We start from the raw sequence: 27,814 nt of genomic DNA, 5'->3' as shown, positions 1-27,814 counted from the left end.
AGGAACACTTTGTATTTACAGCTGCAGATGTTTCTTCAGGTGATGAAGTATCTTGTGTTACTAGTGCAGCAAAGTGACTCTGGCATTGGACTCAATCTCTGTGGGTCCCTTCCACCTTAGAATATTCTGTGATAAACATTTGTTACTTCTTGAAATGCATGATTACTGAAATCACAATTTTACCTAGAAATCCCCGTGTCCCTAGATCCAATGAGTTCTGTGTGTCTGGAGATGTCTTTATTCAAGTCTGAGGAGTACAGATAAAGATAACTCATATTAAGTACTATTAAGAATTAGATGTGGAAAATTGGCATATGAATAGCACTAGTCTGTAAAATTAAGTCTGTTAAATATAAAATTGTTTTAAATAAATGGGCAAAGGAAGAGTAGATACCTGACAGTGGGGGTTATTGATGCAAAGGAGCAAACAAGATGCTTGAAGGAAATTGATCTTTCAAAAATAAAAGGGAATTATTTGTTAAAAATCATTAAGCAGTTTAGACTTTCTTTGTAGTGCACAAGGTTTGTTTCTCATATCACACTCTGAAGTAATTGACAGTGGAGTATTTACACTGTGTGACCTCATCAACCGAAAAGATTGTCAAAAGACATAACAAATCAGGTGTGGCTTGTGAGAAAATATGGCCTAAAATTGTGAATGAATTTAAATTGAAAAACTTTTCTAAAAGTGTTTTATTGAGGAAATATACCTTAGGATGTTTTGTTTACCTTCAGTTATTTAATTTTTAATTTTTTAACAACCTACCTGTATTGTTTCTGACTTTCATAGAAGCAGCGACTTGAAACTTTCACATTCTTAAAGATTGAACAGGACCATTCATATTTACTAATATAAGGTTTGTGCACAACTCCCTTATTGAAACTATAGCAAACTACTCAGGTTATTGTTTCATAAATAGTATAGTTCCCTTCTGATTTCACCTCTTAGTGAGGGTGGCTTAGATAAATTTAGGTAGTAACTTCATTTGGACTAGTGTATACATCACTTTCTAGATGAGGTTGTATTTTTTTTCTCCCCTAATTCCACACTCCAGAAAATAGCAATCCTTGTGGTTTCTCCCCTGAGACAAACATTTCCTTCTTCCTCTCTAGATAGTTGCTGCTCCCCTTCACTGGAAAACCATATTCTGTTCATAACACCAGTGATATGACCTCTAATGGTATCTTGGACTGTGTTAGAAAATACAAGTGGCATTTGGTAAAGACCTCTTCTGGATATTGTTGAATACCCAAAACCACTGGGGGGAAAAAAGCTCAGAATTTTGCACAGTGAGGGTATTTGCTCTAAATTTTATCTCTCAGTTGCTATAAATAATATCCATTTTCATAATAGATGACTTGCAGTCTGTAAAAGCAGGTCATTCCAATTATTACCTTATTTCTCTTCCTGTTTCAATGGCAGAAGATTTTTAGCAGCCAACAGCATTGCATGCATTTTTAGGTGGATGTGACCACTTCATGGATGCAAGATAAGGGGAAGGTTCCACTGGGGTACAGGAAGCTTTGTGTCCTTTGGCAAGGCAGGATTTAAAAGGCCAAACATACAATTGTCTGGGGTTTTGTAGCCCCATTCCTGCCTCCCACCAGCTTGCCTGGAGCACGGCTTTACTTCACTGGTGTGTAGTGAGAGCTGTCAAGTGAACATTAAAGGGGTGGGGAGAACAGCTCTTGAGAAGTTCCTTCTTTGGTTGAGAGAAGTCCAGGGGAGCAGAACAGCCTGTTGGACCTGCTCACTGACCCCAGCTGGTCTCTGAAATTTGGGTTGTCACAAGCAGTCCATGGGTTGTAGGTTGGCAGTTGTCACATGCAGCTGTGGTGACAACACAAACAGCAGAAGCTTTCCCACACTGTGGAGACCTGTTCTTACAATTACCTGTTGATTAGCTGCCTACCCAAAAGACAGGCTGGTGGATCTCCCTGGATGCATTCCATATTTTTCATTTTGCAGCTCATACTGATGTCTTGGAACTGACCAAAATTGCGGGATAATTAAAATACAGGTGTATACTCACACAAAATGCTAAGGAAAGCAGACCACTGCAGGTCTGCTAATGGCAGTGAGAATCCATATGGGCTTGAGGTTTCATTTTTCTCTATTCTTGCAAGATTTAGGTCATAATGTTTAGGTCAGGACACTTAGAAGTAAGCTAGGCATCTTTACTCAGCCTACCTAAGAGAGTATTTGTTTTACCAGAGATGTTATTTGAAGCATTCTTGGCTATGTGATACCACTTTTGAATTTACAGTCAGTTCAATGAATTACACTTGCCTGTTTGGGGTTTTTTTGTGGTTTTTTTTTTGTGTTGTTGTGGTTTTTTGGTTTGGTTTGTGGTTTTTTGTTGTTGTTGTTTGGTTCTGTGTTTTAATGCAGGTAACGTGTTAAATATGTTTTTTTCCTCATCCAGAGATTCTGGGGAAGGGGATTCATTTTATTCATCAGGCAGGGCATTTTTTCCTGGTGGTTCTGCTGAGTCCTTTTTACTTTTAGGAGCAGACACTTGCTGCTTCCTTCCTGTGGCTTGACTGGTTGAGTATGGCTAGGTTTGTTTATTTTCTTTTGCAGAATGCCTTCCATTTGGTACTCCAACAGCATCTGTTCCCTTGTTTTCAGTGTCAGTAACAGTGTACATTACCAGGCTGGGGCTTGGCTGAAGCTGTCTCCTTCAGGAGCAGAGCCTCCCTTGCTAGTGGAGATCACTGCCACCATTCCATTACCCTGACTGAAGCCTCTGCTCCTTAAGTCTCAGAATAGCAAGCCAGAGAGGTGGAATAATTTAAGTAGTTGCCTTGTTTCATTCCTCTTCTAAACATGGAAATCAGAGCCTGCAAACATTCGTAAGATGAAATGTTGGCACAGACGTGGTAATTTCTGTGAAACTGCAGATGTGACTACTTTGTTATGAAACTGCTGGGAGCTTCAAGAATTATTGTAACAAATCCTGTGACTAAAAAGCATGTAATGGCTATTTTATTGTGCTGATGATTGTGATTTTGCACTTCAGAGCCTGTTTGGAATGGTCACATAATTAAAATAGTTATTATTTTCTTTTAAATCAGAAGAGGACTTCTCTCATACTTGAATGATGTCTGTCTTGCACCAACAGAAACAAGGAGCTGAGTGCCCAAATACTGTCTGTATTTCAGCCTCTTAGTTATTGCTTTAAACCATGTTTTCAGATGGTGCTATGTTCTTTGTGGTAACTTACTGCAAGTAAATGTAATATTCTCCATGGTATGTACATTTTCTAACATCCCAAATTTCTAAATTATGGATATTGTCCCCAAAGCAGACACTGACATTTGCTCTTTTATCCCTTTTGAGCTTTTTTGTATCATGTGCAACAGTATCTGAATTTGTTAGGAAAAACCATCATCCCTTTGAATTTCCCATGAGGTCTCTAGCACTGTAACCCCTCAGACTCCTGATTGAGAATGCTGTTGATCTTGAACATAGTTTTGGCCATTGTCACAGGTCTGTGTGCTGCCAGTGGGCAGAAGATCACAAATGGTGATTCGGTGCTCCAAAATTATCTAGTGATGCTAAATAATGAACCAGCAATTAAGCAACAATGTTTTATCTGCAGTGTAGTCTCTGCAACTCCGAACATCAATTTTCAGTCTGTTAGCCATGAGTAGATTAGATTACATTATATTAGTTTAAATTGAGAACTGTTGCTTTGTGTTAGCCCTAGGCATGCCTTTAATGTTAAACTTACTAACTTTAATAAAGGTAGTTTTTAAACCCAAAAAAATGGCGCCAGAGGTGAGATCCTCATGGTGGTGATTCCACAATTTAGACAAGAGAGCTTATTGTCTACGTATCCAGGATTATGAAAAAGATTTTCTTCTGCTTGGCAAGCTTGCTTCAAAGTCCTGCTAATGCTAACTCTGGCTTCACTGTGTTCTATCACAGTCTAGTGGCCTGGGATTTGTAAAGCTGTGCCTATGAGATTACTGAGTACACTGGGAAGAGAAGGCAGTCCAAAGCTAGCTGGAATAGTGTCTGCTGTCATTTGGGAATTTGCTTTATTAAGGCATCTGGCTTACTCCCTTGGTTGTTGATGCTGAACAGAAATTGAGAATAGGTCTCTCAGCTAATTTATTGTCTGTCCTTGAAACCGGATGTTTATTCCAGTTTGGAATAGAGAGTTTCCTATCTGTGTCTATAAGCGTTTCTCCCTTCTTTTTTTCCCAGCTGATACCAACCTCTGTTGCTCTGTGCATGGCTTCCACCCTGTCCATCTGTGTCCTTCACCTCTCCAGCCCAAGTGTCAGCTCCTGTAGGTCTGTATTTCTCTTTGTCTCGGAAAGAGCTGAGTAACCTTCTGCCACAAAGGTTTCAGAGCAGGGAAGTACAAACTGCTCTCTTTGTCCACTACGTCCTGTCAGATTAGCAGCTTCTGATTGATAGTGATATTAGCAATTATGAAAGAAGCAGCTCTTCCCCAGGAGCTGTGAAATCCCATGGTTGTAAGAGACTTGATAGTGGCCTGAAATGAGCTGATGGCCACCACCACAGCATACATGACAGTAATTTGCTTCTAGTTTTTCCATTCCTCTTCTGCAACTGATTGCTATGGACATCATTCTGATTCTGAGAACACAGCAGGTCTTCAGAAACATCATCCTGATGTCCTGGAAAATGCCTCATTAATCCAGCCAGCCATTTTTAGGCCTTTTCCTGCAATACTGAACTCAAGCATTGCACTTACCTGGTTGTAATTGCTAATTGTCTTCCTTGGTTGCTCCACAATTTTAGCAGCTGATGCTTCATAAATTACCAGAGGTAGAGATGAGCAGAAATCTGAGATCTTGCTAACATGTCAGGCTAGACAAAGCCTTGCTTGCTTGTCATAATGATTCTCATGGTATTGGTCTTTTGCCCTAGAGAAGCATTTCTTTTCCTGTTGTTTGAGAACAGGTCTCAGACCTTAGATCAGTGTAAATTTCAGAGCTCCTCTGCTGAGCTAATCCCTCAATGTATTGTTTTGGAGCTGTTAATTGATGATAATTCTGGATGCTTAACACATTTTGTTTGAGGATTTCTAAACCTTTTCCAGGAAGACTCAGAGACACCGGTTGGTGGGGGGAGTGGTTTTAGGGAAGCAAAGGGATTGGAAGACAGAAGAAGCCGTTTCTCTTTTGTGTGCAGTGGTGCCATGAAAAGCAAGAGCTGGAAAGGGTGAGAGAGTGATTGTTCCTATCCCCTTCTGCACCTGACAGGCTTTCACATTTGAAGAGTGTGATGCAGAAGCAGAGCTCCATCTGCTGATGTTCCCTTTTATGTGAGATAGCTCCCCAAAGAAGAGGGTTATACACAAATGCCTTTGCTGACCTGTGTTTCTGTGTCTATGTGATATCATATCTGTGGACATGTTGTTAACTACTGCACAAGAAAGGAAAAGCGAGAAATCAAATCAGTTCCAGGGCTGGAGAAAGTCAGCATCCCTTTTAGTTGTATGCAGGTCATCATTTCTAAGCAAGGTTTAGCATCTCCACAAAACTTAGACCAAGATCACTTCAGACATTACCCCAAAATGAAGCTTGGTTTTTCTTCATGCTGAACTTGGATGGCAGAGGGAACAGACTATGTGGTGTTGGCTGGTAAGAAGGGAAATTTCAACGTCTGTCCACACAGGCATAGGTATTTTTTTCTGTCTGAAAGAATTCTGATACTCAGCTGAGGGGAAAAAAGTTGCTCTTCTGTTTTGGTTTGAAGTAGTGTCTAGGGAACAGGAAAACAGTGTTGGCAGCAGCTTCATTTGCTTTGAGCATTATGCCTGTCTATTCCCTGGAGAACTCATTAATTTTTAAGGCTGTGGCAGCAATAGGCTAAATGGAAACAGCAGTGATACCCTGATGGTTTGAGATAGCACATTCATCCTTTTGGGATAAGCAGTTCTGCTTCCTGCAGAGATTGTGTGGCACCCCAAGATCACTGGGTCAGTCTAACCTGAGAAGGCAGCTGTTTAGCAAACAGGAAGATGCCATTTGGTGTAATAATGGAAACAAGAAAACTTTTCTTTTTAGAGCATTCTCTGAATCCTCTTAAGATTCATGTACCCTGCTACTAAACTCCCCCTGTTTGCAGAAAAGGGGTTTATGTAAGAGGGTCAGGCTCTTGCCTGATGGTTTATGCTGGGGAGAAAATAGTGTGTGAAAGACAAGGTTCTGAGTTACATTGATTGCTGCTCAGTAATTGCTAGTCAGGATGAGTGTTGATTGTTGTCTTACAGGGTCTCCATGTTGTGAATGGATAAGCTTTTCATGCTTGGCTATGTTAAAGGTGGTCATGTTTCAGGTACATGTATGTATGGCTCAATGTCCAAATACTTAACAAAATCAAGTAAAATTAAGACAATACTGGCCTGCTGTAGGAAATCTTATATCAGACAGGGTGGGGAGCTCCTGAGTCCTGACCTAGGAACTGAGTTGTACTCAGCTTCCTTTCTTAGAAAGACACAGCAGACTGCCACTGCCTTCTGAGGCACAGCCTGGACTCCATGAGAAACTTGTGACTTTTTAAAATGGGTAGGTATAGGGGGATAGAATATAAGAACATAAAGATAGTGTAGAAAGTAATGTTACCCCTAAGGAGTTGCAGCTGGGCCAATTAGCAAAGATTAGGAACAGGCCTGACTTTACCAGGCCACAGCTATAAGCAGTGAGAAGAAGAGTGCTATAAAAGAGGGGGGTGGGTGAGAGGGGAGCTGGGGTCAGTGGCTGCTTTGTGAAGGAGAAAGAGTCAGTGCTCTGAGGAGCTGACCACGAGAAAACACCAAGAAGGTATGAAACTTTTGTGATAAGGAGACAACAGTATGGAGCCCCTGCAATAAGATGACAACAGGTAAGTGCTTCACAGGGGCAGTAATCAGTGCTGGGCTGCAATAAACAAGCAAGGGAGGCTGTGGCATAGCCCTGGAGACTCCGTACCTGTTTGTTGTCACCTGTTACACAGCCACAATGCATGGGCAGGATAGAATGGGGGTCCTTGCATGTCCCACTGTTGGAGCTGGGGTTCATGAGTGGGACAGCCCTGGCTGCAGCTGAGGCCTGAGGCACTCTGTGGGCAGTTCTTGGGTACACATGCATAGGTGTGAAGGTAGCAGAAGTATTGAAGGATGCAGGAGGCACTTAGGACAGTGAAGGATGGAGGCAGTCAACTGATGGATTTCCAATTGGTACTGAAAGCACTTAGTGGCTTTACTTTGAGCTTGCCATCCTTACTTTTAACCCTCCTGGCCTTACTTGAGTACTAAGATGATTTAATGCCGTCATGGGTGGTCATGAAGTGCCTCTGCCTGCCCTGTCCATTCTCTTAACAATGTCTAATGCTGCTTCCTCTCTGCACTATTGCAATCCATTTCCAAGAACTGGAAGTCAGAAGCAGTCTGTTCCAGTTGATGGGGCTGGAAACTGTGGGGGCTCCAAATTAGATACTAGATAGCTTCTAGTTAAAAAAACAATGCCAAGATACCGTGAAATACTCCTCATATAAACATCAAGGGGAGAGTAATGCTCCATCTAATGCAAATTATATTCAGAGTGTAAAGCTCTTATATGTACTATATATTTCATCATGTTTGCAAGTTTATAGTGCTTATATTCTGAGCCCTGCATTGTAAACATCATTGGCCCTGTGATGGAAGAAAGATCAAGCTCTTTAATGCAAGAATAATAGAGGAAGTATAGATGGACAGTGATCCAGACCACAGAAACAGCTTCATGCTTTGAGACCCATGGATATAAATGTGAACTCAGACACTGGGGATCCCTTGTTCTTTGGGGGATGCCAGCAACTTGTCTCCCACAGAGATTAGACTCAGGGGCACTTACTACCTGCAGGATTCAGCCTTAAATGCCTGCCAAAATGTTTTCTGCCTTTGAAACTTGTAATGGTTCAAAGCTTCTCCTTTTTTTTCCCAAATTTTAATTTATTTTTTATTTTTAGAATTAAAACACAAAATCCAATCTACTGTGGCACTAACACTTCCCCCCACCTCCCTCCTGGAGTCTCTCTTCCTGGACTGGAACCCTGTATAAAATTTTTCAGTAAGTTCCAGGTTTCTTTTGCTAGCATATGAGGGATTTAAAACCCAAATGCTGGCAAAACCTTAACTAGCCTATTGCAAATGTGTCACTATTCATTAAGTACTCTCTAGGGTGCAGTATGTTCCTTGGTGGATTGGCTTCCTGGAAATTTAATGGCAGTTTGTGAATTGGCATCCAATTTTGTTTTTAGTCTATCTCCTGCTACTATAGAAAGCAATTTTGGTTCTGATAATTTGAGATGTTCTGTTTTGTTTTGCTTTACTTTCATATTGTACTTTGGGCAGGAGGATGAGTCAGCTAGTGTGGTCTTTGAGAAATAGTACAAAGAAAGATTTCTTTGAGTCCACTTACTCTTCTAGAAATTAAGCAAGATATTTATGCCCAGCCATCAGTAACCAGTTGAGTTCCTATCTTACCTGTTGGTGAAGCTCAGTTAAGTTTAGAAAAGGCACTTGAGACTTGTGTGTAATTCTAGCTTTACTTCTTTCCAGTAATTTTATGGGGGTTGAGATAAGAACTCTAGGGTGCTGTGGGATTTACTTAGTTCCTGGTATATCTGAAGGGGAGATTATTTTGCTTCATCACATTAATGTGTTGAATTGTTTGTATTGTGAAATGCTACAATATTCTGCAGTACTTACACAATGTCCATACAGCATTTTTGTGCAATAACTTTCTAAACAACTTCATGTGTGGGCATAGTCATTCTGGAATAATTATTGTTTAAATACTTATCCTTTTATACTGTGGCATAACTTGTATCTTTAGACAAAGTTATAAATGTTGCATAGTTTTGGGGACCTCCAGCTGTAAGACCCAAAGTAGCCTGTGTAGAAGAAATTATTTTGTGTTGAACAGCTTAGAGAACATATCATCTTTTAGAAGATCAACTCTCCTTAAAAATTACCATTACCATTTTGGTTTGAGCTTGTTTCTTGTAAAATACTTTCCAGTCACTCTGCTCTTTGTTATTTTTGTGACCTGTGCTCTGGCTCAGCAGGAAGCACACAGGTGGGTATACCCCTTCTCTGAATCAGCTCAGAATTTCATGACCAGGGCTGCACCACTCAGGCTGAGATTCATGTGGGTGGGAAGTGGCATTGTACCAGTGGTTAACTTATGGATAAAGAAAGGGGAAAGCTGTGGCTGTGCAAAGAAAGGGGTGCAGAACTGAGTAAAACTGGTGAAAGGGTGAGAGGCCACATAGCTGGACAATATCTCCTGTTTTCATATCAGATTTCTCTGATGCAGCTGCAGACTGCATCACAAGTGTCAGTGCTAATGGCCAGAAGGTGTTTACTCTCTCTGTAGCCTCTTAGGAAGGTGACCTTGAACGATTGTGGGGATTTTGCTGGTGTTGTAAGACTGGACTCAAAACTGACTCTGTAGATCTGGTATTCTTAATACTCTCAGGAGTCCTTGGCAGAGGGATGTAGTAATTTCAATGCTTACTGTTGTGCTTTGTGAAACCTATTGTGGGAATTGTCCTTCCTGCATGAAGACAGGGAACTATTGTGACCACTTGTAGTGGCAGGCTCTGTAGCAGAGATTTTGTTTGTTGTGTGGGAGGCTTGGATTTCATCAGTGCAGAATTTAATTTCCCCTTTTCACCGAGGTTGGGTTTTTACAGAACTGTGACTCTGTGTATCTTGCTGAATCTGCATGAGAGCAGAGCTGATTTGTGTTGAGACAGATCTCCCACACGGCTGTGAAAACAAGTGCACAAATTCAGAGTAGCTGGGTGTAAATCTGAAGTAACTGTCATGGAGATTGATGTTCTCTCTAGGAGTTAATCTAGATTTACATCAGGGAAACTGTGACCAGAATCTCCCAGGATTCATCTTCACTAGACTTTAGTAGCTCACTAAATTAATTGCTAATTAACTTGAGATGGTTGATTATTGTGGATGCTTCCCACATATGTCTTCTTACTGTCATCAGATTTAAAGACAGAGCTCCACTAGATCAGACCAGATCTTACCTGTTCTGAACTCCTGCTTGTCAAAAGCTGTTCCCTGCAGCAAGATATGAACACTGAGCACAGCCAGCAAACATTACACAAGGAAGTAAGTGCACTACGCTGCAGTCCTGGGGAATCTAAACTTGTGCACATTTGGGTCAAAACCAGTGGGGACACAGCAGCCCATATTGCTGAAGGCAGCTAGAATAAGCAAGGGGTTTAGAGAGATCCTGCGGGGTAGTCCCAGATAACCCTTAAGGCTGGCCTTGTCAGTTTCTACAGTGGAGTACAGCAGTGTCAGACTTGTCCTTCATCTAAGTGCAGTAGTCAGAGTGAAGTGGTTTCAGAACTGAGCTATCCAAGCGCTGGCATAAGCTACCTCTACTCAAACAACTTCTTCCCTTGCATGGCAGAAAGCAGGTGCTTTGTTAACTCTAGACAAAGGTGGTTGTATGTCTCGTGGTAAAATACCAGTTCACAGTATTCAGGGACATTGGGAGGGAAATAGCCAGAGCTATTTCTTCAAAGTCTGACAACATTGAGGCATCCTTACTCTTCAGATTTTGCTATGAACATGACACTAAAAAAACACACATTACTTGTGTGTCTTTTGTATTGCTGGAATGAAATTGGTATCCCAAAAGGATGGGGTGTCTGAACCTGCTGTAGTCTGGGCAATGAAGTTTTATGACAGGCTTGCTCAAAAAATAAATTTAGTTTCTGTTCCAGGGCCCTCCACAACAGAGGCAGAGCAGGACAGTTAAAGCAAACCATCTAGAGAACCTCTCATGCCCTTGAAAATTGTGAAAGGATCTGTGCCAGGGCTGAAAGCAAAACTAAATTAAACCTCTATTCAATAAAAAATCCTTATTCTTAACTAAACATGTTGTTAGGTCCCATCAGGGAATGTGTCTAAACAGTCTAAATTTAAAAGTTGCCTTTTCTTTTACAAATATGCTTAAGAACCTCCCAGTCCTTGGGCATCATTTTGAACTGGTCTGCCTCCCAGCAGCCTGCAGCTTGAACTGGGAGGGCCTGGTCTGATGAACCTGCAGTGGAGATGTCAGGATACAACAAATGGGTGATCATCTTCCCTGCCTGCATGCCAGAGGGAAGGCATGGTGCCAAGCAGATCTGCGCATTAGATGACTAACAGCTCCCACACTGCCAGTGTAGGCAGGGAATATGCAATGCAGCCACATATGTGTCTCAGAACCACACCGGGTGCTTTTTATTCTTAATGTTTGGTTTTGTTTTTAAATAGGAGTTCAGATCTTTGAGCAGGATGTTTATCTCTATGCACAGAAAACAATATTGGTCATAGCTTTTAATATACGATCAAGTTTTTAGAACAACCAGCTGATGTATCTGTTGTGAGTGACATCAGAATTTCAAGTAACTGCTATAAATGCTCTCTAGGATGGCTGTGCATATCATGTGTAATTTTCTCAGTTTACCTTTATTTAGTAGCTAGAAAATAGCTTTTTAAAGAAAGTAAGATGGGTTTTTTTTCCTTTCTAGTGGGAATATTGTTTTAAAGCTTTGTATTTAATGTTTGGGTTCCTGTTTAATTTTTTATTAATACTTTTGCCCTGATTGCATTTTGATCACTCTTTTTTGGGTAAAATTGGTGGGAGGTGTTCACAAAAATCATTATGCTGTAACAAAGGAGTTGAATTTCATTTGATACTTGCTAAGGCTTAGTTTTACAATGTACATGTGGATGTACAATGAGCTGAACCCCCAGGGAAGTCCTGTAAGTAGAGTGCAGTTCACCTCAGCATTTAATCTAGCAGTGAGCTTCCTCTGAAGAAGGTCCCCTTTTCTTTTCCTCAGTGGTGGCTAACCCACACCCCACCCAATTAATTTATTTTCTGTCAATTCTGCAAGCTGAAGCAGCCTTGCTGCTGCATGAATAGCTAATCAAGGGGGATAGGATGCAGTAGAGGAAACTGAACAGGGTGAACAAACAAACCCCTCTCTTTCTGCAGCAGTGAAAGGTTAGATCTTGCTAAATGCAACACAAAGTGAACCTCAAGTGTTTATGGTTTGGATGGTAGACTCATACAAATTCCTCAAGAAATATTAAGGATCCCTCTGAGCTAAGAGCTCTACAACCACAGAATGGTAGGCAGTCTCTTGAACTGAATCTGAAAAAAATGAAGAAACAGGAAACCAAAGACAGACTCTCAAACCACTGAGATACAGAGCTGTGGCCTCACAACCAGTGATGATCCAGTGTTCAATGAACAAACCTCTCTTGTTCCCAGAGTTAGAACTTCTTCAAGTTTATTATGTTTTTACTGACCTCTCATAAGGTTACAGTATTGTGGAAAGCAGACTTACAATGCACAGGTAGAGAAGAGGTGAAGTCCTCAGAGGTTTTCCAGGACATGCTTCCATTGACAGTGGCAGAATCTGTCAGTATCTATTTAGCACTGAGTAACTATCTGATGACAAACTAATTTTTGAGTTAAAGAAGGAACAAAGCCCTATTTCCCTTACAGAGCTATTCAATAGCCTGTGTGATATGGCTTGGTCTCTATTTACTCTATTTTAAATGCCTGCTTCTGCTTTCTTGATCTCTAAGTTGATATCCCGATCCCTCGTCCCTCTTATGTTGGCTTTGCCAGTAAAAATTGCTTGTATGTGGACTAGCAGTTAGAAGGGACTGTGTGGAATGACTGGGATGGCAGTCTGTAGGGGGATAGAATAGAATATAAGAAAATAAACATAGTGTAGAAAGTAATCTTACCCCTAAGGAGTTGCAGCTGGGCCAATTAGCAAAGATTAGGAACAGGCCTTTCACAGGCCACAGCTGTAAGCAATGAGAAGAAGATGCTCTAAAAGAGTGGGGTGGGTGAGAGGGGAGCTGGGGTCAGTGGCTGCTTTGTGAAGGAGAAAGAGTCAGTGCTCTGAGGAGCTGTCCACAAGAAAAACACCAAGAAGATATGAAATTTTTGTGATGAGAAGACAACAGTATGGAACCCCTGCAATCATATGACAACAGCAGTCCTCAGATAGTCTACATTCTATAAACTGTGCTTTCCACCCAAGTGGTTAATTAAACTTGGTCTTCAGATCCCAAGACAGAAACCACTTATGTGCACACTTCATTTTAATAACGTTTTTTCTTGTTCCTCTGCCCCAAGAGTCTTATCTGTGTCTTCTGGTTTGTCCATTCTCAAGAGGGAGAAAAGGGAATGTAAGGACAAAAGGAGAATGTGTGGCTCCATGAAGTCTCATTTTGGGCTAATAGTCTTGTCTGGGGGCTGTAGATTAAGTGGTGGAATATTTTACAACATCTCTATGGATTGCCTGAATGATGTATCCTTTGGAATAGGTGCTATATCCTTTCCAAAGAGGGAAAAAATGAGCAATAGCAATAAACCATTTTATCATTCTGTATTCCATCCTCTGCAATTGCATTACAATTCTGTGATGATGCTCCTGCAATTTAACCTGCTTTGTTACCCTGTCAGTGCCAGGGTATGTACACATATAATTGTGTGTAGTGTAGTGTACTGTTTTATATAATTGTGTGTACTGTACTACCACACTGTAATACACATTTTTACTTGCACCTGGGCAGACCATGTCATTGTTTTCAGCAAGGATTAACTTGGTAGTTTAAAAACTTGCAATTTTCCTCATACATAACACAAGCTAAAGTCATTCTTGGTTCCATGTAGTCTGAGCATGCTTCTGGGTATTTGCTACCAGGAATTTGGCAATTGCTTCTCAGTCCTCTGTGACACATCCTCTAGAGATTTCACACAGCTCAAAATCAGGCGCCGAAATCTTCTCTTAACTTGGAGCGTGATTTTGCTGGCATTTTTGCGCATGAGTGAGTGCTCCTGTGGCTGGCTGTAGCTGCTTGTGTCAGAATAACAAAGGACACACCAGAGTTTCAGAAGGAAGGTTGTGCACTTGTGTTGCCTTTAATGTGAGTTGCTTTCTGTGAAACTACTTGGCCTTGAAGGTTTTCCTTGTAGTCAAGGGCAGATGGAATGATGTCTTCTACATCAGTGTATAGTAGGTGTAAAATGCTCCCAGATCTCAGCATTGTTTTCACATTGGGTTTGCACTGATAATAACTGTACGGTGTAAGTTAATTGAAAATAAGCCTTTATCTATTTCAGAGACAGGAGTAATTCCTGCCTTGCTTTAGTGGTATTTTCCTTTGATCATTCACATGCTGTTGGAGAGACAGAAGTACAGGACATATTAGGCAATAGATGGATATTTCTTTCACCAGTGTAAAACTACACCTGTTCCTAAATTAAATGATGGGGTAAGAGGAAGCAGAGGAAGAATGCTTGAGTTTGGAGGCAGTATAAATTATTAATAATAATTTCTAATATTAATAAGAATTAAGTGTGGAGTCTGGCAAGGCACCTGCACTGAATGCAGAATACAACAGTAGAATATAGTTTAGGAAGAGGCAACTCTCTCTTTATAGAGGAGTATATATCTTCAACATTAATTCTTATTTGTTTGGCCTCTCTGGAAATGTTGTGATACCATGTTCATTGTACACAGTGTGCAAAGAAAACAGTTATATACCAGTATTTGAATATTGTGGTGAACTGCAGGCACTAAGGGAGGTCAAAGAAAGCACTTGGGGCTACTGTCATTGTAACAGCTCTATGCTAAAAACTCCATGTTGTTGGGTTACCTTGTGTAACCACAGTAACTAAATGCAAATATTCTTACTCCACTTTTTCAAAAGCACAAACCTCTTCTGGCTTGAATTTTACCTCTTGTCTTCTGCTTGCATTGGACTGAGGGCATGCAGAGTTAATTACATTTCCACTTAGCAGAAGTGATAACCTTTGCTTTCTGGGGCAACCTGTTCAGATACCAAAGCCCTTTGTGTCAAGACAAGAAGTGCTGTGTAGAAAGGTATAACATCCTTTATTAGATCACTAATAAGGTGCAGTTTAAGGATGTAATTTGGCCTTTAATAGCGAGCCAAAAGACATAAAGTTCCTTACAAAATCCAGTTACTCCTTGGTTCTGCACCTTGTAGCAGTCCTGCTGGGGGGACATGAGAGCATTGCAAAGCCTTTTTCTCAGGAGTTGTTGCACACAACTGGCAATTATGTCATTGAAAAGTTTGAGAGGCAGTGGGGGTGCTGATGGTAGACTCAGAACTGTCCACACCATCTTTTCATGGGGCTTTTAAGTTGTTTTTAGTAGCACCCGCTCTGTAAAAGAAGGTTGACTTCCTTTGGGACTTGGCTGCAACACATCTTTTCTGGTTTGAGCTTGGATGGAAGAAATCATATCAGAAAACTGACTTAAAAACATCTAGCTGAAAATAATCAGTGGTCATATTTTCCTGGGAAGGAAGGAGAGGTGTTTCTAAGTGGCTATAAAAGTATAAATACCATCTGTATGATGTATTCTTATTTTTTTCTGGTTTTAGGAATAACTTTTGGATTATGTTTGGAGACACACTGGGTATGCAGACAGTAATTCTTATTCTTGGACTTACATACTATATTTGTATTATTACAAGTGAAAGAGACAGCATGTATCCAGACCTTTACAGCCAGTTTCATCCCTTAGTAATCCCTTGCCCTGGGTAGCAGAGGATAGCTTCGTGCTAAGACGTGCTATATTGCATCAGGTGATTTTCTGAGTGCCTCACACATTACTCTGCTGTTTTGCTTTTAACTGTTTTGCTGTCGTCTTGTATACTGGTGTCTTATAAGGATGTTACTTACTTTTAAATGTTCTTTAACATACAAATGTGCTGCTCTATATGCAGTGAGCATCTCATGTCCCAGTGGCAGAGATAAAGTCTGCATATCTAAATAATCTTGGATTTATTAGCCTGTTCAGAACCAGCAAGATCATTTTCTAGTCAAAGGATTTCAACAGTACCTCTGTAGGAGAGGACACTTTTAGAATTTAGCCCTTTAAACTCATGTTCTTAGGAGACTTCTTGATTGGGTTTGTGAGGCACAGAGTACTGGCATCAGTATAAAGAGTTCTGTTTGTCTCTGTGGACTTTGGGAGAGACTGAATGAACTGGCCTGATGTTCACAGTGCAAGGTCCTTTAGAATTAGATGACAAATCACATAAGCTTTGAAGGCAGAGCACTTCATCATCTGGACAAAAAAGGCATTTCTGGCCTCTCCTTTAACTGAATGTGTGAAGGAGGAAAAGGTCCTTGCAGTTTGTTAGGGGTGAATTTCTTTCCACCTGCCTGCATGACCCTCTTTGCCCGTGATTTTGCCATGCTTTTAGTGGCATGTTTGGCACATGGTCTCTGAGGTTATGATGGACTGTTCCCAAATTATGTGTTCAGTTAGCCCCTCTGTGTGATAGGTATGACACATTCAACAGTCCTCCACAAAAAAAAATGGGCTTTTGTCTTATATTCAGACCTTTAAGCCCTCTTGGAGATTTTAGTGAAATGAGGAGTTATGATTTCAGCTGAAGGCTTTTTTCTTATGGAGCAGATGGCTTCTAAGGGAGCTTAGTTTATGGATTGCCTCCTTTTCCTTAAGTATTAAAAAATTTTATGCTACATACCGTTTGATTCTGGTAGTTTGCAGTTCCTTTATGCAAGCAATAAGTAAAAGCATGTTCATCAATGATAATATGGCAATATACTTGATCTCCTTTCCATGTTTCACCTCACCCCACTCATTAGTGGGTTGACTCTTTCTTTATGGATGAGCACCTCGTCACAGTCTTTTAGAATTTATTGTCAAGAAGAATTGTGTGTAAAAGCCCAGAATGGTTCTTAGACATCTGATAGTGTTAAAGCTTAGATTTTTTTTCTTTTATTTTTCAGGATTCTAGTGCATGAAGGACGTAAATGATAATCCCAGAGGACCATCTGTCCTGGAGCAGGCATTGGAACCAAGTTACTATGTGACTGAAAGGACTGAGTGCAAGTCAGATGGTAAGTAAGATAAGGAGGATGATAGTTATCATGCTGTCACTTCAGTACAGATGAAAAACACTTTCATACAGTCCTGCAGAACTTAGCCTAATTTTCAGGTTTTAAGTGCTTTGCAAAGCCCAGATAGCATGGGAGGTAGTTTTTGCTAGATCTTTTTGTGGTGGAGTATGTATTTTAACCTAGCTGTGGTTCTCACATCATTCAGAGTCCATTTTACCTCCACTGCCTACTTGATGTCTATGCAATTCTTTCTAGATTGGAATTTTAAGGTAACCTAAAGGATTGAGCTGTTGTTTCTGAAAAGCTCTTTGAGAAGTCCTTTCAAATCCAGTTCATAGCTGTTTCAAGCATTTTTTCTTCTTTCTGTATAATTGATTCATGGTAAACTGTAAATAGATTCGTTTTGTTTAATCATCAAGGAAGTAGGTGTTTTCAAGCCATTCTGGACTTGTTTCTAAACATAGTCTGTCTCTTACAAGAAAGTGTTTCCTGTCTGCATAGTGAGGGCTCTTAGAACAACCAGGGCTTTGAGTCCTACATCCAGGGTAAATAAACCTTTTTTGGTTTTATTGGTTGGTTACCTGATTTATTTACTGGTTGCAGTTAATGCTGCCCTTGGACTGGCCTTTGGTACCTCCTTGCAGTCTGTTGCAGTTTCTGGTTGTTTTTATGCTGGAGGAGCCAGTGCATCTGACATGGGTGAGCCCTCAGTATCAACTCCCCTCTGCAATGAAGACCCAGCTTGTGGAAAGAGGATGCTGGAAACCTTTCTTAGGGGATGTTTGAAGGGCAAAAGCATGTAAATAAGCTGTGAGGGAATGAGTTCTTTCTGTATAATTTACTGCTAAAAACCCCTTTATTAACTGTAATCTTTTTTATGTAAGAATCCTGAAAAACTTCAGGTAGCTTACAGGTATTTTTCCTGGGCATTCCCATCTTTACAAATTAGATATAAGGGGTCAGATTTTGACAATTGAAAATCAATGCCTGCCACTCATTTGATTTGACTGAAGGGCAGAAAGGAGGTGCTGTCCTTTCTGTAAGCTCAGAGTCATGTTAGTGTTACACGTTTTGGTTTTTTTACAAACTTGTGCTGATCATTTGAGGCCAGAGTTAAAACCAAGGCCATGAAACATCAATGAGATGATGGGTGTTTTATTGAGATGGTGGGTAATTGTGCAAAATAATTGTAAGTCTCATTATGCTAGGACATGTACAAATATACAATAAATGACAAACACACATTTTGCCTCAAAGCACTTATTCTTGATACTTTGGCATAAGTAAAAGCATGATAATTTATGTTACATGACACTTATAAACTATATTAATTTCAAAGCAAGACATGAGCACCATTCTGCTGCTATACAAAATAATGACTTCAGAAATCACTGTGCTTATCAAATTTATCCCCTTACTGAAATTTGTAAGTAAAAATATGAAAGTAAAATTTGTAAGTAAAAAATTGAAATTTATAGTAAAATATAGTTAAAAGTATGGAGTTAAGGTAAATTTGTTCCATCCACCAACACAGAAACCATACTCCCTCTGTTTTTAGCTGGAGAGCTAAAAAAAAGTAATTATGTGCTATAAATCCAGTATATGATTCTTAGGGCTGCTGATTGTGTGCAGAGCTCTTTCATGTTTCACTTTCTATTTCCTGTCCACCAATGTGACTGCTTTTGGGGGGAAATGTGTGAATGGTTCTGATAGAATAACACTATTTATTTCTTTATTAATTATTAATTTTTCTCCTCCTGGTTTATAAGAGTCTTCATTTCTTCCCCTTGTGTCTTTGCTTAGGCTTTGACACTGCCCCTCTCTCATATTGAGGCCAAAATACCCAGTATTCATGCACTGAGCCTGCAGGTTGTTCATAGAAAAGATCTTGAATCCAGCAGTGATTACTGGCTTACACTTTATATGTGGGCAATACAAAGGGAAGTTTTTCAAGCAGCTTTGTTTTTATTGCAGAATAAGGCGTGGGTAGTTCTGCCTTGCAGAAAAGCTTAGCCTGGAAAAACCTGGTGTGGGAGGGGAGAAAGAAAAGATCGACAATCATTTAACATGTGACATCAAAGTGGAATAGTTCCAGCAAAGAAACTCTGCTGAAACTTCCCAAGTGAATGTGAGCTGAAGGTCGTGCACTTCCTTTCATGTTAACTTGCTAGAGCCAGCATGGAAGCATTGCTAAAGCACCATGGGAGGAATTCTGTGTCTGGAAGCTTCCCCTGGCAACTGTGCTTGATGAAAAGTACCCTGGAAAGGCCTCAGTCTGAGGTGGCTGAGCAGACTGCTTTTGGCACAAGAGGCAAAGGCACTTAGAAAGTATCAGTGATGCTAATTTCAGGAAAGATTTAGGTGTATAAAATTTAAATCCATGTCTTCAATCTGATGGAAGATGCTCCAATGAATGTTTGAAATAGAAATCATTCTCTAGGCATCGTTGTAGGACTGTAGACTGGCCCTTGTTTCAAATTTGGCAAAGAAAAGGCTAAAAAAAGTTCAGCTGTCAGAAACACAATAATAGACTTCAGTATTGCATAAAATACAATGCAGAATGTGGCCAAAGGTCACTTCAATGTTGTAGTGCTTAAGCTGAGCAATCAATTATCACAGAATCACAGAAATTCTAGGTTGGAAGAGACCTTTAAGATCGAGTCCAACCCATGTTCTAACACCTCAACTAGATCATGGCACCAAGCGCCACATCCAGTCTTTTTTTAAACACATTGAGGGATGGTGACTCTACCACCTCCCTGGGTAGATGATTCCAGTATTTGACCACTCTTTCTGTAAAAAACTTCCTCCTTAATTCTAGCCTGTATCTCCCTTGGCGCCAACTGAGACTGTGTCCTCTTGTTCTGTCTGTTGTTGCCCGGAGAAAGAGACCGATCCCCAGCTCACCACAGCCACCCTTCAGGAAGTTGAAGAGAGTGATAAGGTCACCCCTGAGACAAAGAAAATACTGCTTGCATTGCAGGGCAGAGGAGCTAATGAGAAACCTATAAGGCATGGCTTGATTAGGGTAGGTCAGAGGGCAAATTAAAATTCTGAAAGATTTCTTTGGAAATTGTTAGAATATGTTTATGCCAGCCAGTTAATACAGATGGTGGAGCCATAAAATTATGGACTAGATTGAAAAATTACATTTTAAGTAATCATAAGTTTACTTATTTCACAGAAATGCTTCATCTTCACATGCTCACATCCAGCACCGTGCATGAAGCAAAAAACAGAGTGAGTGAAATGAAACTGGATGGTGTTCCTGGAGGTTTGAAAAGTTTTGCTGTAGCTGCATGACACAGCCACGAGCTGCTCTTGTGTGGGTGGGAAAGAGGATACAGATAAAAGAGGTCACATGAGTCTGTGGGGATGAGCAAAATTAACATGCTGTTTCTGAAGGAATGTGCACTTGGGCTGACAGTTTGAATTTGAAGCCTTTCAGTCAAATCTTTATTAAAGCAAGTTTTATTCTGCAATGTGTACACAAAACACTGTAGAAAATTAAACAAATAAAAATCTCAGTTAATCTCTTAATAGCATTTAAGAATCAGAGAAATGATGAGGATGAGGCAGTTTGCAGTGCCAAGGAACACTCTCTTCAAGTCAGTGACCCTGATTTCAATCAAGAGTTAAATTGAAAATAAGTCCCTTCTTTTTGACAAGTATTTGTTTGGTAAATTATCATGTGCCAGTTTTAGTTCTATGGTCCTATTGATTTAGATAGTTCTATTGATTTAGAACAGTTTTAATGCAGTTTCTTTCAGTATTATCATATATTTATTAAGGGCTGGGTAATTTCTTGGGTTTTGGCAGATTTTTTCTGTTAATCCTTTTTACACTTGATCCTTTCTCAAACTAGGCAGGTGGTGAGTTGACTTGATGCTCTTCATTGTCCTGTGCTCTGCATAAAATTGTCTTGCTTCACACTATGTAAAGGTAATTGGTAAACTGGCATTTGTAATTTAAAGGCTTGACCCTGTTGATGGTGTTCCCTGATGTATGTTTACTCCTCTGCCAGCTCCATTAGCCCAGCACAGCAGTCACAACATCAAGGATATCTTATTGTTGAATACTCAGGGTATTACTTTGTTATTCACACTGGGATTTCATATGGTGTTTAAGGGAACTGATTATTTGCTTTCTGAAGAAGTTCCAGTGAAAGCTGGAAATTTTTGATACCTTTCAGGCATACTGCATGAAAACACAACAGAATCATTTGCTGATATGTTCCTGGGTTTCACTCTTCAAACCTTAATACAAGAATATAATTTGAAAAGTTTAACAATGTACAGAGAATGATGAGCATATACTGACAAAACATTGGGGCATGCTTAATATGATAAGATCCAGGACCTCTAGCAGACAGGCAGCTGTATTTCAAAGGTAGAGGACAGAGTCTGGAGTTCTTAAAACAGTTTCTATCCATCCCTATGGAGATTGGCATCCTAAGTCCAAGGTGAAAATACATTTCACTGTGTCTCCACTGCTATTCAGGCAGCAAAATAGTATTTCCGGGCTGTCACTCCCCCCCCAGGGAATATTCAGGGCTGTTCTGCCAATCCTCCTTTCATCATTTATCTTAGAACAGTTCTCCCCTCATTGCTCATGCCTCTGTGTGTAGGTCCTACCTTTTAAGCATGTTCTTTGGCAATAGAGACTGTCACAGAATATCAATTTGACCAGATGTGCTTTGTTAGAATGAGGTCTGGTGGCACCAACTTTTTGTTTTTGCCTTCTTGTGCTCTGAAGGAAATATGGGCATATGGACCTGAGGAGAGCAACAGCAACCTCCAGTTACAGCCCTGCTCCAGATGGTCACGGGGTGAAGGACTGTGGTTGTAGTTTGTTCCTGCTGTGCCGTCAGATGTAGATGTGGCAGCCTGTGCATCATGACAACAAAGAGGTGGGCGTGGGGGATATCCCCTGAAGTTGCATTGCTCACCTTGGCATGTCTACCTGTAAGGCCATGTTCCAGCCCTGTGAGAGGTGACAGAACTGGGGTTATGTTAGTCCCTGGTCAGCACTGTAACTCTTCCCCATGTGGGACTTTCTCAGCTTTTGTGCAGGTGCAAATAGTATAAACATCACTTGCAGTGTAAGATTTGGAGTGCTGGGCTCCAAATCCTCACACTGCCCAGTTTGTAGTATTTGATGTTCTCACAACTGTACCTGTATTTTCTTAATTGTGAGTGACAGCAGACACATTTGTGTGCTATATTCACAGGCACAATTAAAAGAAAGCAAAAGCACGTGGTAGGCAGCAGTTTGAAAATCATGTCAGTCTCAGTTTCAAAAACAACTGTGTGGTGTTCTCTCACTGTCAGTGTGAAGTGTAATCTATATTTTTAAGCTGCTTTTGAAAATGAAACTTGGGCCTGTCTTTTGAGGAACAATTATTGTTTCAGCAGAACTAGGGCTCTATCTAGGGGCATTGGAGCTTTTGAAAATTTTCCTAGGCCTTTCAAAAATCTGGCTTTTTGATGCCCTAAGTCTGTTAGGCATGAGAAACCCACTAGAAAAATGAATCAAAATCTGTGCCTGACTTCTGCAGCTTCATGCCTGAAAATTTTAAGTAAGAGCTCACAGTTGTAATTGGGAAGTAGCAATCACCAAATTCTAACCATATTTTTTTTTCTGTTTCAGAGTTTAGAGCAAGATATTTCAGAGGAGAGGGAGGGAAGACTCTATCTTAATTCTGAGGTTATTTAATACCCAAGAGGAAGGAAGTTTTCAGTATGCAGTACTTCTTGCATATGCTACCTTGTTTGAGTTGAGCTACTGCCAGATGCTGTTTTTAGTTTCCACTCAGTCCTTCTGTCAGGCTTTTCACACTCCTCCTCCTCCTGTGGGCTTCTCTTCTATGGCCTTGTATTTATTTTCCTTCTTTCCTCTCTTATCAGATATTTGCTTTTCCATTAATCCCAAACATACATCCTCTTTTGCCATCTGTGTTTTATCTTCTCCTTTCTCTGCTTGTTGTTGCAAGTTCATTGTCTAGTGGCTTTGTAGGACCCAGTTTAATGCCATAGAACACAGATTTTTAAGTCAAAAGTACTGAAGAGTATCCCTGCTTCAGGGATGTGACATCCAAACCAGTGCAGTATTTTGTACATGTTGTTACATGCTAAATTATATGCATGTCTCATGGGCACTGGTTTGGTTGGTGGACTAACTGATCAATTAATGGACAAACTAATATCATAGTTGAAATAAGCTGAAAATCAGCCTGATAAAACAATTAGTAGTTTTTGAGAACAGGACTCTGCTGACATGTCACATGGTCTGTATGCAGCAATTTTATAAAATTTTTAAGTTTGTTCTTCAGCAACAGGGACTGTCACACAAGATAAGTTTGACACCCTTTGGAAATCTAATGTTGTCACCATATCTCAAACCTCTACTGTTTCTGGAAATCATGGTTTCTTGACCTCTGCCTTAATAGTTTGCTGACTGAGCTTTCATGCTTCCCTGTGCCTGCTGGTGACATCACCATGGGGAAGTGCAAGAAGCCTCAATGGACAAAGTACTTCAGTAAGGACAGCATTAAGAAGTGAGCAGCTGTGGAGTGCCAACCTCAAGAATTAGGAGTTTTAATGGTGGAATGTTTTTTTCATTGTATCACTGTTCTGTCTTGTAAAGAAATCTTGGGAACCTAAGACTTGCTTTGTTTGTGAATCTTATCTCTTTCCACCTACACATGTCTCTGATCTTTGTTCAGATCTGGGCCTTCTCTGCATCTTCACAAGGGAAACTCTAAAAGGAGAGAGGAGGGACTGCAAGGATTGACAAGTTAGAAACACTGATGGAGAGCAGGCATTGGCTTGTGCTTGGCTGAAACAGTCTCCCAACCCTGCTGGCTGAGAAGAGTTGTCAAAGAAGAGGTGATCATGGTATGGTCTCACCCATTAGATCTGTTAGATTTCCAACTGCAGTGTGTTGCACTGGGAGATTTGGTTGAATGCAGCTTGGGAGTTCCCCGTGGCTCTTTCACCACAAAATCAACTTTCCAGCTGAGATCTGACTGTGTTGCAAAAAGGGAGTCATAGTCAAGCATGTTATTGAAAAATAGAACAGGAAGGGGAGTGAAGCTTCCTTTGGAGCCTTCAGAGTGGAACTGAGGAGCTTAAACTCTCAGTTTAAATGGAGAAAGGAGAGATTCCATGAGAGGAATATGGAGCTCTTCAAAAGAAGAGTAAATACTGACAGGTTTGACTCTTTTGCAGTACATTTTCACAACATCTGTCAAGCTTCCTTTAAAAATACCCAGCCAGCTCTGGCTTGACTGTGGATGTTTTTCACACTTCCCAGTGTATGGAATTGGCATTTGAATTTCACAAACAAATCTACCAGCTTATTAAATTCATCCACCTGCTCATGCAAATGGCAACGCAGTAGGTTGAGTTTGTTCTCGTGTGTTTTTCATCCCAGATTTTTGGTTGTCATTTAAGCTTTACAGAGTTTATTCTGCTCAGGTCCCCTGATTTGCTGTATCCTATATAATTTCATCCTTGGGATTGCATCCACCACTGCAGTATGTGGTAGCACTGGGTTGTTAGGCTGTTCTCCCCATGGGATCTGAATGCCTCTTCCTGTGAGCTGTAGGCTTTCTGTGTGCTGCACCCCATGCTGTGGCAGCAAGCTGCCTGGATATTACCATGTTGTGGTTCTTTGCACCTAGCAAAGAGTCTAAAAGGTGTCCTTAATGACATGGATCTGCTATTGCTTTATTTTCAACTCAGCTGTTTAGCTAAAAGAATGTGTCATTTAAAAGAGCAATTTCACCTGAAAGTGAAAGGCCAAATGAAATTTTTTTTTTAGTCCCAACAATAGATGCCTTTTGCTGTTGCTGATTGCCACCATGGCACGCTTTAAGTGAGAACAAACATACTACCTCCCTCCAATACACACAAGGCTTTTTCCGAACAGATTTATTCATTAAGCATATGTTCAAAGACTACAGCTATTACCACTTTTAAATAGAACCATTTTTTCATTGCTTTTCATAGAAAAAATTCTACGGTGTTGTGAAAAACCTGTTAATGTTCCAGATTCAATTAACTAACATATTCTAGCAAAAGTCCTTTCTACTCAGGTGGTTTAACAATAGAAAAATAAATACTGTGTGTTGGAGGCTGACCTTCAAATGACAGTCCAAAGCTGCTGCTTTGCACAGTCTTTAGCAGTTTGAATGCCTTTACCTCTGTGTATGCCAAAAAGGTCTCTTACAGAAATTGAAGAGAACCTGATTAGACTGTAAGACTTGGTCCCAACTTCCTTGCACAGGCAAAATACCAGCTGAAACAGGTAAAAGTTTTATCTGACCAATTTTGCAGCCTTTTGATAAGAGGGATGGCACTCCTGAAAGACACTAAATGCCTTCCATTTTGTATGTCTTCTGTGGGAGACAAAGACAGTGCTATTTTTCAGAACAGGTTATTTTTCTTTCTGTCAGGTTTGTGCAGGCATTCTCAAAATGGCCCCTTTTAGCTTCCTGTGTGCTCACTGGTACTGATAGGTTCTGAATGTTCTTTGCCAGCACATTGAAGAGCCTGTGTTATTTTTCTGTACAGAAAAATGCTTTTGCAACAGCTCTAAGGTGAAGCTTCCTTTATTCTTGAGGTTTTTTTACACACTAGAAAAAGTGCTACTCCTATTGGATGCACATATGGATTTAGGGATGCAATTGTCTGTTCAGCTGATAAGATCATTTCAAGATCTGTGGAGATGAAAGGATGAACTATGATGTTACAGTTATCCCTCAAAAATAGGACTTGATACTGCCCTGCTTACTCTTTTGTCTTCTGTGCCTCTGCTCAGCATATCTGAAATAGATCACAGGGCTTCTACCTGGGCCATGGATAAAATGTTGCTTTTTCCCATTCTTTTTATGATCTTTCCAGCATAATTAATGCTATTGTGGTGATTTGACCTTTGCTGGAGGCCATGCACCCACCAAAACCACTGTCCCCCCCCACTCTGAACTGGATAAGGGGGGAGAAAATTTAACAAGTGGCTGATGAGTTGAGATAAGGACTGGGAGAGATCACTCCCCAGTTACTGTCACAGGCAAAACTCAGGGAAATTAGTTCAATTTACTGCCAATCAAAATCAGAGCAGATAATGAGAAGTAAAACAAGTCTCAAAAACACCTTCCTCCTACCTCTCCCTCCTTGGTCTTAACTTCATTCTTGCTTCTCTGTCTCCTCTCTCTTATTGGTTCAGGGAGATGGAGCATGGGGGTTATCATTCACTTCATCTTGCATTGTTTCTGCCTCTGCTTTCTCCTCAGGAAAAAGAGTTCTTCCCCTTCTCCAGCATGTGAATCCCTCCCTCCCATGGGAGGCAATCCTTCCTTAACTCCTCCAGCATGAGTCCTCCCCATGGGCTGCAGTCCTTCATGAACTGCTCCAGTGTGGGTTCCTGACTGTGGTCCCTCAGGAACAGGCTGCTCCAGCATGGGCTCCTCTCTCCCTGGCTCTGCAGGTCCCCCTGCTCCTGCATGGGCTTCCCATGGAGTCACAACCTTCTTTTGGGCATCTGCCTGCTCTGTCGTGGGTTCCTCCAGAGGCTGCAGGTGGATCTCTGCTCCTCCATGGGCTGCAAGGGAATCTCAGCTCTGGCACCTCCTGCCCCTCCTGCACTGACCCAGGTGTCTGCAGGGATGTTCCTCCCAGATAGTCTCACTCTGTTCTTTCATAGGCATTCAACATTTGCATCTGTGCCATAATTTTATTCTCCTTAAGCAGATTATCCCAGCAGCATTCCTACCATCTGATGTGCTTGGCCTTGGCCAGCTGGCTGGCATTAGAACTGTCAGACATGGGGAAGCTTCTCAAAGAAGCCATCCTTGTACCCCCCCACACCCTGCTACCAAAACATTCTACACAAACCCTTCAGGAAAGGACCAAGCAGTTTTGTTGTATTTAATTAGCATTGGGAGATCGGAGGTGCAAACAAAAAAAATTCTTTTAGTAGAATCTTAAGCTAATGTGGAGGAAGACAGAGGTGGGATGATTTGGAAGTGCTGCTCTGGTCTTAAGAAGCTAAGAATGAGATTTACAAGATTACTCAGTACTTTATTCTTCATATTGAAGTCAAGTGTGGGAGGAGACATGGTATGAGGCGTTTGGCATCTCCTGTTAATGCAGATGAAGTGTTCTGGATAGCATAGCAGAAATACAGCTCTGTGGATGAAATCTTGCTTCCCATTGACACATACTGTCACCCACACTTCAGAAAGAGCATCCTAAGGGAAGCAATTGACTACTCAAATTCCAAAATATGTAATATACACAGCATATATCAACATAGAGACAAAACTGTGGGACAACTAGGAGTCTGTATGAATATGTTTGGTGCCTTTTTGGTGACCTGAATTATAAATGTTATGAAATCAGGAGCTCCTGAAAAGAAAGAAATGCTCCAATCAAGACCTGACAAAATAATGTTTTTTAATAGTCCAAATTTGTGTTGCATAGTTGAGGAGCTAAATTCCTGTCTTTTCATCCTCAGAATAAGACACACTATGATGGCTTTTATACCTGAAGCATGGGGAGGTTTGAAGAGTGCCTCCTTGTCAGGTGTGCCTCCCACACATGCAGCATAGCTGCACCTGCTTCCATGCAACCTCAGATCATCATCATCTCTGCAGCACTTGCTGGAGTACAGAATGAAAATCCCTAGGCTGTCTGTGATCCCACTCTGGAGCCAGAAGTAGAAATGCTCTGCTGACGCATGACCCAAAATGGTGTTTGCTTGCCAGCTTGCTGACCTGTTGAATAATGTCAGCACTTGCTACAATGACTCAACATGAGGCTGTGTGATGTGAGGTGGAGTGGAGCCTTGGGATGCG

The 27,814-nt window shown here is 40.8% G+C and overlaps 1 protein-coding gene across 4 annotated transcripts in view; it reads left to right on the top strand.

Moving 5' to 3' along the window:
* The window catches only part of PTPN5 (protein tyrosine phosphatase non-receptor type 5), a 77,605-nt gene that overhangs the window by 5,863 nt on the left and 43,928 nt on the right, over positions 1–27,814 (top strand). For 3 of the 4 annotated variants that reach the window (XM_058806713.1, XM_058806716.1, XM_058806712.1), the window contains exon 2: positions 16,846–16,956. In XM_058806713.1, the coding sequence (XP_058662696.1) occupies positions 16,857–16,956 (100 nt within the window). In that variant the 5' untranslated portion in view covers positions 16,846–16,856. Of the gene's footprint in view, positions 1–6,786; positions 6,869–16,845; positions 16,957–27,814 lie in introns of those variants that run through there. The other variant, XM_058806714.1, reaches the window with a different exon arrangement.

This window comes from Ammospiza caudacuta, chromosome 6 (assembly GCF_027887145.1).
Source record: "Ammospiza caudacuta isolate bAmmCau1 chromosome 6, bAmmCau1.pri, whole genome shotgun sequence".
Taxonomy (NCBI): Eukaryota; Metazoa; Chordata; class Aves; order Passeriformes; family Passerellidae; genus Ammospiza; species Ammospiza caudacuta.
This window is presented reverse-complemented; position numbering and strand designations above follow the sequence as displayed.